Raw genomic sequence first — 10,372 nt, 5'->3', positions numbered from 1 at the left:
ATATATGTATACGTGCGAATATAAAATTAGACTCCAAATTTTTATCGTTCTGTAAAAGATCCGTCAAAAATTTTATTTTTACACATTTTCATCTATGGATTTTAAAGAAATTTGTAATTTAATTCCCTTTCTACGTCTTTGCCATAAAATATACTGCATAGTAATAAGTATCTGTTAACGAAGCTAGCATGTAATATTCAACTTACAAAGTTACAACAACGCTCGTGATCGGTAACAACTAAATTCAAAACGACATGCAGTTCAAGGAGTCAAGACGAAAGCAGTATTACACGCGTCAGCATTACCACCGGGTGTTACGTCTCGAGTGAAGGAGAGAAGCCCAGTGTCCAATGTACCTACCCTACCGAGTCAGTCACTGGCACTCAGTCCGCCTCCAGATAACAAAACCCTAAAGAAAAATGTACAGGGGACCATAGTCCTTAGCCGCCTCCGTGTTTGTTACTCCCTCCCTTCCTCCATTCTCGAACCCAATCTCACCACTCGTTCTCCTCAATCCGACGGCATGGCCCATCGCAGCTCCGTCAGCCTCCTCAACCAAACCCCGTTCTCCACGACCCTCGCCACAGACATTTCCACCACCGTTATTCCCATTACCATTGACTGAAAATCCCACTTCTACCCTCGCCCAACTCACTCCTCGTACTCGCCTTTGATACAACTCGCGCGTGCGTTTTCGGATCCCTTGCCGAGATTCTTTTGTTCGAATCTTTGTTATTCGGATCGGGTCAATCCGGTAATCTGATCTGGGTTTGCTCGCTAGCTGTCGTCGAAGAAAATATGGCTACCTTGTGTCTGAGGGGCTCTGCTCTCCAGTCTCCGCGTCCCAACTGTGGCGATAATTATAAGAGGTTAATCCGATAGATTTAATCAATTCTTTTAGTGTGTAGTTAGATATATGTTAATTTTTAATCGATTATAATATATATTCATATATATTATTCCGATTAAAAAATATTCGTATATATTATCTCACGCGAGGCTTTCATCGGTTTTGTCTCCTTTTTGTATCATTTATTAATCAATGGAATGGTTTGAGTAACACAAACTAAATGGAGAATATTTGTTATTTTCCTTTTCTTGAACGTTACGGGGGTCAGTCTGTCGCATTGCTTGGATCCACTTTGATGATCTCTGTTACTGCGTATTCAGCCTTGTTTAGTCTGTGTGCTGCTTTCAGATATTTTTTTTGTTAGTTACTACGATATAGGAGAAATCTTCTGCACCATGCCCATACGTGTTTTGTTGATGTTCCCCACAAAGAATTTACTTTGCTAGTAATTTACATGGATATTGGTTTTATTGCCAGTATCTGGGAAAAAAATAATGTGCTTTACCACGTAAAGACATCATTTTGAATCGAGAACATTCGTTCATTGACCTTCCTTCAACCCTTTTTCAAGTTACAAGGATTGCTGCGTTTAGCATTAGACCTCAGTCTTGAGAGTAAAACGAAATGCAATTTCTGCTTGGCCACATTTTCTATTGTACAATTAATTCATTTTCAAACCTAATGTTCTTGTTTTCTACACGTTTTACTCAATTTTTTCTGTTCATGTAATTAATCTATATAGGTTTCCATATATTGTACCCAGGGCCGTCTTTTGGCTGAATAAATGTGCCAATTATTACTTATAAAAAAAAAGTATAAATGTGCCAATTATTCTTTTCACATACTCTGTTTTGCTTAGTTTGCTTATGTTCTTTTCTCTATTGCTATGAGGTAGGAATGCAAAGTGGAGGTCTCCACAAGCAGCTGTAATACCTAATTTTCATCTTCCAATGCGCAGTTTGGAGGTTAAAAATAGGTAAGTTAACAAACAAAATACGCATTTTCATCTTCCAATGTGCAGTCTGGACGGTACCCATCTGTTCTTAATGCTTGACAAACGCCATGTGTGTCCATATATAATGTACTTATGTTTTAACGGAAAATAGTTCTTTTTTTCTTAAGTTTTCAGGGAAGAGCTTAGAAAAAAATTCCATATCATGTGCGTTCTGTGTTTCTAAAGCCTTAAAAAGTGTTTTTTTTTTCAAAGATAAAAGCTTGAATTATGCACATACACTTTATTCCCGAATTGTTCAAGTAAAGATTCTAAGTTCCAATAACTGAGGCATCATATAAGTATTTAGCACTGTGTACTGAAAACACTAATATGGAGGCTTTTCAAGCAGCGGGCATCAATAGAGTAAAATGTAAAAACTTCAGGTTGTATTATCTGATTGCTTTTAGTGTACCAGTAAGTGTGTACAAATTGTGACTTATAAAAAACAAAGCGTGCACAAATTGTAGATTAGCTTGCATTTGTGCTAGTTCATTTCTGTGTGGTACCACGTTAACTCTAACCCTGTCGTCAAATCGGGATGATGGTAAATTCTAAGTTATTTTCAAATAAATAGTTTGTGTACCTGTAGAAGTTTAAATATCTACTTTAAAAAAAAATTGAAAACCGGTGCCCTAGAGTGCTATTTATGCCCTTACTATGTTGCAGGACATCAGCAGAGGATATAAAGTCTCTTAGATTGATAACAGCAATCAAAACTCCATACCTACCTGATGGTAGATTTGATCTAGAAGCATATGATGACTTGGTGAACATGCAGATTGTCAACGGTGCTGAAGGAGTTATTGTTGGGGGCACAACTGGTGAAGGCCAATTGATGAGCTGGGATGAACATATAATGCTTATTGGGCACACAGTTAACTGTTTTGGTGGGTCAATTAAGGTAATTGGAAACACTGGTAGCAATTCGACAAGGGAAGCAATTCATGCCTCTGAACAGGGTTTTGCTGTTGGAATGCATGCTGCCCTTCACATTAATCCTTATTATGGTAAAACCTCCCTGGAGGGCATGGTTTCTCACTTCGAAAGTGTTCTATCTATGGGCCCCACCATCATATACAATGTGCCTTCACGGACTGGCCAAGATATTCCCCCGCGTGTGATTCACACTGTATCCCAGAGTGCCAACTTGGCTGGTGTTAAGGAGTGCGTTGGAAATGATCGAGTTGAACAGTATACGAAGAGCAAGATAGTGGTGTGGAGTGGGAATGATGATGAATGCCATGATGCTAGATGGAGCCATGGGGCAACTGGGGTGATATCTGTTACTAGCAACTTGGTTCCAGGTTTAATGCAGGAACTTATGTTCGGAGGAAATAACCCTTCACTGAATGCAAAGCTCATGCCTCTGATTGAGTGGCTTTTCCATGAGCCAAATCCCATTGGCTTAAACACAGCTCTTGCTCAACTTGGAGTAGTGAGGCCAGTTTTCAGGCTCCCATATGTACCTCTTCCTCTGGCAAAGAGGATAGAGTTTGTTAACTTGGTAAAGGAGATTGGCCGGGAGAAGTTTGTTGGAGAACAGGATGTTAAGGTTCTTGAAGACGATGACTTTATACTAGTCTCTCGGTATTAGAATGTTTTGCTTGGTCTCTGTATTAGTCTGTTTTTCATGCTCTAGAGCCTTGTCTTGGATCTTGAAGTTATGAGTTTTTTTTTTTCCATTTATTATGTCACCAAATTTGTGATATTTACTTACAGCTATAAGTATAATTCCTAAGGGATATTTGGACTGGTTTACCTCATTTAGCTCTGAGTGAGTTGGTGGTTGTTGCTTCCTATGATAGTACTGATTAATCGTGGTAATTGACCTAATGGCTAGTGGCCATTGCTTTAAGGCCTCAAAACAAAATATTTCAATATTTCCTTCCATGTAACATTTTTTCAATTTCAAATTTTTAATTTTTTATTTAATCATTACAATTTTTTCAAACTTTTAAATAACATAATATAAAAAATACATTTCAAAATAAAAAAGTATTAAAAAAGTTATATTCAAATAATTTTTTAATTTTTTAATATTTTTATTCAAATTTCTAAATCTCATTTTTAAAAAATTCAATAAAACATTCGTGTCTTGCTGGATATGACCTGGGTCGGGTTATGACAAGGGGTGGCAAATCATGTTAATTGATCATGTTCGTATTGTGTCAAGTTGTATATATTATATGATATGGGTCAATCTGAACACGATCTATTAAGCTTAACAAGTCAGATTTTTAAATCCTAACACGACTAATTAAAATAACGGGTTGACGTGACACAACACGACCCATTTCGACCTGTTATGAATTAATTAAAAATATACTGATACAAAATAACCTATTTCGACTCGTTTATGTGAATGAGTTGAATTTACCCAAATAATCCATTTGATCTAATTTTCACATAAAATTTAAAATCACAATCTCCCAAAAATATAAAATAACTACATAAGTCTAAAATTACAATTCAAACAATAAAAATACCAAAATTACAATCTATAAGAAGTGTGGGAGACAGTTGTAACTTGTGAGAATCGACTCAATTGAGAACTAAGAGAGAGTTAGGAAATACGAAATATGATTAAGGTATTTTTTTTTTGGATTAAAAAAGATATAATTGTAATTTTGAGTAAGAAGTTTAACGGGTCACTAACAGGTTAAGCAGGTTGACCCGTTAATAAATCGTGTTTTAATGGGTCAATCTGTTTTAATCCGAACCCATTAACATCAAACTCAAATCTATTAATTTTGTATCTTGTTCATATTAAATTAATGAATCGTATAACATATTACCACCTTAGTATGCGACAATGTCACCGAAATATTTGCATGTTGTTCATCTCGTTCAAAGTGCTTAAGAGCTGCACCCTTGGGCCTTGGCCCAGTTTAGCATAATTTAAGCTGACTTGAATGTAACCTGGGTTCTAGTCTTCTAGACCTTTTATATTTGTATATGATATTACAAGTCAGAGATCTCCCCGCATCTCAAGTTTTCTAATTTTAGTACACGTTCAAAACAAACTGGCAGCCCAGCGCTTTAGTCGAGGCTGTGTCAATGTTCATTCAACACAAACGGATCAGTTTATGGATGTTTTGGTGTTATAGCATTTTCAGTTTATGGATGTTTTGGTGTTATAGCATTTATGCGTAATATGGTTTCTCAGTGCTTTTTGTTCCCCAAACACATTTTCGTCGAGTGTTTGGAATTGGGAGTTTTGGGGGGTGTTTTTGGTTAAAAAAACGTGTTGGGGGGATTTTTTTTTTTTTTTTTTTCTGTGGCATTTTTGTTGCTGTTGACTTCAACGATGATCAGTGTGATGCAAAAATGTTATAATTATTATTTTTTCTAATCTAATCCGTCATTCTCTTAGACATGAAGCTCTCGAAGGCCAACACCACCTACAAATAAATTGAAAAAACTACTTATGCTCTAATTCGTCGTTTGTTTTCAAACTGACATGATTTGATGCAGTCGTCAAATTATAAAATTATTTTTATTATAAAGTAGATCTAATAGATTAGATAAAATCACATCAATTTATAAAATTATTTTTATATAATTTCTTTGTAAATATAACAATACTCTAAATAAAATATTGTTAGAATATATATTTTTAATATTATTGTTATTTTGAGATTTAAAAAATTTAAATTATTTATTTTATTTTGTATAAAAATTTGAAAAAGTTATAATAATTAGATTAGATGAGAATGGTTGTAAAAACAAATTAGACTTCAAAGATATAAGATTAGATATGGAATCACCTTTGCCAGAGTCGTAGCATCCAAGATCATATTATAACACTAATCAAAAGCACACATAGTCAAACCATTCTACGTTATGTGCATATAATACTCGTAAAAGGCTAATATAATTGATAACCCATTTATTGTAATTCTTCCACCCTAATTATTTCAATTAAAAACATAACTTGAACCAAAAGAACAAGGAAAAGGAACAAAAAAACAAGGACAAAGGAGTTATTGAGACAGCCCCTCAAAAAAAAAAAAAACAAGGCATCTTTTTGTTTCTGCATAGGAGCGCGTAGCAGTATATGTTTTCATATTAGTGATGTTGTTGCTGTTTCTCTTGAGAGAGCTTCTTTTGGAGCTGAAGTAACAGGGTCTGGTTCTCTTGGTGAAGCATCAAAGCTTTCTGTCTCAGCTTCTCATTCTCTTCTATGATGCTTCGGTTCTCCATGTATAATTTCAAGTTCTTGATTTCCATCTCTGCCTTCGCTACCCCCATGCTTTTCTTCGCTTTTGCTTCTTTCAGTAGTCTTCTTCTCCTGTTAGTTTACATGTAAAAGTTTTTTGTGAGAGAGAGAGAGAGAGAGAGAGAGAGAGAGATACATGACTTGTGAAGGAAAGAACCTGCAAAGCCGTCCGACTCGAAGATTCTGTCGCTTTGACGGCCGTGGATGGCAAAAAGCAGACGACAAGAGACTACGTGGGATCGATGAGGAGTTAACGCTCATCTTGTTTCCCCCAAAAAGTTCGTTTCTCTGTTTGAGAAAAGAGAGGTACATACAATAAAAACAGAGAGAGATAAAGAGATGGGTTTCTTTCTAAAGAGATGAAAAAATGGTAGCTATAAGATCAAAGAAAAAGAAAAGGTGTGTTGTAAGCGACAGGTTCTTGGACTTTAAATAGGTCGAGACTTGTGAGCAAGAATCGTATAGCTGTGATATCGTGTTTCTATTTGCACATGAGAGAGAGAGAGAGAGAGAGAGAGGCTTTTCATAGCAATGATGGCACAAGGACTCATGATTACGAAGGCCAGCAATAGATGGAGAATACAGGAGAAGAAGAAGAAGAAATGGCTTCAGAGCTTCAGTCTTTTGCCTTTTTTTTATTACTTTCTCTGGGAGCCCAAGACTCTTATAACTTTGTGCCATGTGGGGCTGGACTGTGGAGGCACATAGAATAGAACTTATACGGCATCCCTCTCCAAGTTAGAGTAACTTTATTGAATTTTAGAACGTTTCTCCCTTCAGTTTCAAGACCCTTGCGGTCCTTCCTCTAACGCAGAGGCTTAAAAATTGGAGAATAAATTGGTCATAAGATGTATTAATCAAACATCTCTTATCATCATTGTTGTGGAAAACAACTTCGACATAATCTTCAAACTAGGCAACCTCCCTTTTCTCCAGGATTCATAAAAATCTAGGAGCTGCTCAAAATACGATTTAAAATTCTCTCTCTCTCTCTCTCTCTCTCTCTGTTTTGATGCAGAGTGATAGTACTATTCTTTAGTACCATTAATTAATGCGTGCACTATCAACAAATACAAGGTGATGACAAAATTCAAAACGAATAATAACGAAGGTCTACGAAATTATAAATACTAGTACTAAACTGACGGCCGGATTTTGATTTTGTAGTAGTTATCATCATAAACTGCTTTGGTTCTATCGTTTTGTGGTCATTTTCTCATATATGTATATAGATACACGTGAGATCTATGTCGTATAATTGGCTTGAGAACATAAACAGCATGTGGTCAAAAAGATATGATTTGTTTTCATTATTGCATCGGTGACAGAGAGGACTTATCTATTAATTCTTAAACGTCGGTTATGGGAAAGGTGGTCATGTTTGAAAAGCAGACACCATGAGCGTTTCCAATCTTCTTGCTTTTACACAACACTTTGTATCTTAAATTAGATTCTCCAAGTCCAAAAAAGTTTTCTCTCTGTGCTAATTATAAGTCATTTGCATTCATTTGAAGAGATTATTAGCAAACCAAAAGATTGCCATGCATGCAAATAGAATTCTATAGTTTTCTATCACCTAACTGTTCTTCACTGTTTTGGTTCTTTTATTTTTCACACACGTCCAAGGCCAAGCTTGAAAAGAAGGAATATCATGTGGAAATTCACGAGCAAATCACATGTGGGCATTCAGTGTGGTGTGGGTCATAATAAGAAGCCAAGAGAGAATGAGTAGGAGGAAACTGGAAGGAAAGTAAAAGGGTATGAGGATGAGAGTTGGGTTGTGTAGTCAATGCAGTTAGGTCCTTGTTTTGTCCCTTTTCTTCATGTAATTGAGTACCCGAGCCATGCTCATTTATTTGGAAAATGAACCTCCATTTTGGCTTCATCTTCTTCTCTTCCATCATCATCATCACCAAAATCCCCCCTCTGGCCTCTCTATCTCTATCGTCCACTGTATTGTATTATCATAATGATGATGGTGGCCGTGGTGGTGCTATTTTGTCCAAATTCAGCTCAGCCACTTCACATGGTCCCTTCACTCACAATAGAATGCATGGGGACCAAAATGCTTCTTTCTTTTTATTTTTTATTTTTTAAACTCAGTGCTTTTTATTTGTTGGAAGAAGCTAAACCAGGATCGATGGAGGAAAAAGATGATCAGTTCTGGTCAGATTTTTCTCAATTCTTAATTTATGCTTTTATTATATGTAGGTATCACTAACCAATCAAGTAAGATTATGCTTCAAAATACACTTTCATGGCTGACTAATAGCAAGAACGATTTTTCCTATGGTGGCAAAAAGAAGAAGAAACCACCAAGAATTAGCCGAGAGAGAGAGAGAGAGAGAGAGTAATCATGGCTTTTTTCATTTTGTACTCAAACACACGCATACTTTTTTAATTGCTGACTACATGTGTAGAGAAGAGATATGCATGGACATCCTGATTCCTTATATTATAGAATGTAGGAGAAAAATAGGGGGACTGCTTCCTACCCATCATCATGCATTGTTTGAATTGAGAGATCAAGCCATTTGATGAGGACAAGGACCACTACCTCTTACTCATTTCTTGTATTACTAATACCAAACGCGTTGCAGACTAGCACTACTATTTGAGGGATGGCATGAAGGTAGCGGTAGTCAACTTTGAAATCAGACTCCAACCCCCAAATATTTAAAAAATGTTCTAGTTTCCATATATTCAAAAATGGGTAAACCTACTAACAACAATAATAATAAAAAAACAAAAAAAAAAAAAAACAGAGATAACTTCATGGGTAATCTTCTTAGGAAATATTAATATTATATTTTTTATCCTTTTTATATATATATATATATATCAATAACTAACTAATAATAATAATAAGACAAAATATGGAGTTGGATAAAAACATTTGCTTAGTTTTACTAGTCTTGTACATATGCATGTACCTTGCTAGACATGGGGTCGGCCTAGGTTGAGGTTTCCCTTTTGTAGGCCGAGATAATGCAGGCTGTATGGGGTTTCCCTAGTGTTTATGTCTATGGTACAGCATTTGCAGTCTATCTATCCAACTTCCTACCCTCCTTGACAAAGTCCCTACCCAAATCATTAGAACAACACCACTCTGGAAGGATGCATTTGGAGTTTTATATACTGAGGAATTGAGAATTAATTAATTTCCAGCGAATACTTTTGTAAAGTAAATGAATTAAGCTTAAGCTTACCTTTTCACAAGACCAATTTCTGAGAACGCATTTATAATAATCATGAAAAACAAGCAGGTCCTTGATATTTGCCCTCTCCTTATAGACTAATAAGTCCTAGTTTGGGTACGGATTAAAATATCTCACTACTATTTATTATTATTTTTATTTATTTTTTATTATTATTTAATATTTTATTATTATTTTTCACTAATATTTACAGAATATTTAAAAATATATCACTGTCCAATCGTAATTTAAAAAAAATTAGATAATTAAGGGAAGGGTATAAAAAATAAAATAAAAATATATTTTTTTTCTTTGGCCGGCAGCCTGTCCTGATAGCCGCCAGGAGAATCCAAAAACGAGGGCAACAAGAACACGTGTTACAAGATTGACATGCACAAGGTATTAGGACTGTTCATACTCATGATGATGGGCCTCTCACCATTAACCATGCACGTGGCCCACATCAGCACCATCAATAATATCACCATTCAAAAAACAAAGCCATTCTATGCTATCACTTCCACTCAGTTATCTACAGCAATCGATTGCCCTCAAGATACAGTACACGCCCTCGGTATCGTTTCTTCTTCTACAACAATCATGACACTTTTTACGTACGTTTTATCATATCATAATAGCTCATACGAAATTACATTACGGCGAGGATGATCAGTAGAATAAAAGGTACCCCCACGCACGCAAAAGAAATAAGCTTTGTCTAATTTGGATCTCTGTATTCTGCTTAATTTGCATTATCAATCTTTAATTAATCAATCCCTTTGCATAGTTTTACGTTCTTAGGGCTTTGGAGAATGAAACAAAGGGTTCTTTCTGGCTTATTTTCCATTCGAATGGAAGGGTAGCTCTTAAATAAAGATATGTGCCAAAGCAATCAAAATCCAAAATATAATGAAAAATGTTTTGGCCACAGAATTTTACAAAAATAAATACAAATATACATAATTTGATATTGTATGTCACATTGTAAATTTACTTTTATTAATTTATAATGTATCACATAATTAATTTATAAATTTTTTTTTTACAATTTTTTTTTTTTTTTTTATAATTGTAACACTTCTCAAATATAATATCTCACTGGTTCAGACTTT

General features: G+C 35.3%; 1 protein-coding gene across 1 annotated transcript; it reads left to right on the top strand.

Annotated features, from left to right (window-relative positions):
• The first annotated feature begins 311 nt into the window (after positions 1 to 311).
• LOC121262917 (4-hydroxy-tetrahydrodipicolinate synthase, chloroplastic) lies at positions 312 to 3,607 on the top strand. Its single transcript, XM_041165616.1, has 3 exons — positions 312 to 869; positions 1,746 to 1,826; positions 2,511 to 3,607. The coding sequence occupies exons 1-3, from the start codon at positions 799 to 801 to the stop codon at positions 3,436 to 3,438; spliced, it is 1,080 nt and encodes a 359-aa protein (XP_041021550.1). The 5' UTR covers positions 312 to 798; the 3' UTR covers positions 3,439 to 3,607.
• The last annotated feature ends 6,765 nt before the right edge of the window (positions 3,608 to 10,372 follow it).

The sequence above is a fragment of the Juglans microcarpa x Juglans regia genome, chromosome 1D (assembly GCF_004785595.1).
Source record: "Juglans microcarpa x Juglans regia isolate MS1-56 chromosome 1D, Jm3101_v1.0, whole genome shotgun sequence".
Classification (NCBI taxonomy): Eukaryota; Viridiplantae; Streptophyta; class Magnoliopsida; order Fagales; family Juglandaceae; genus Juglans; species Juglans microcarpa x Juglans regia.
The sequence above is the reverse complement of the archived record's forward strand: the minus strand, read 5'-3'. Positions and strand labels throughout refer to the sequence as shown.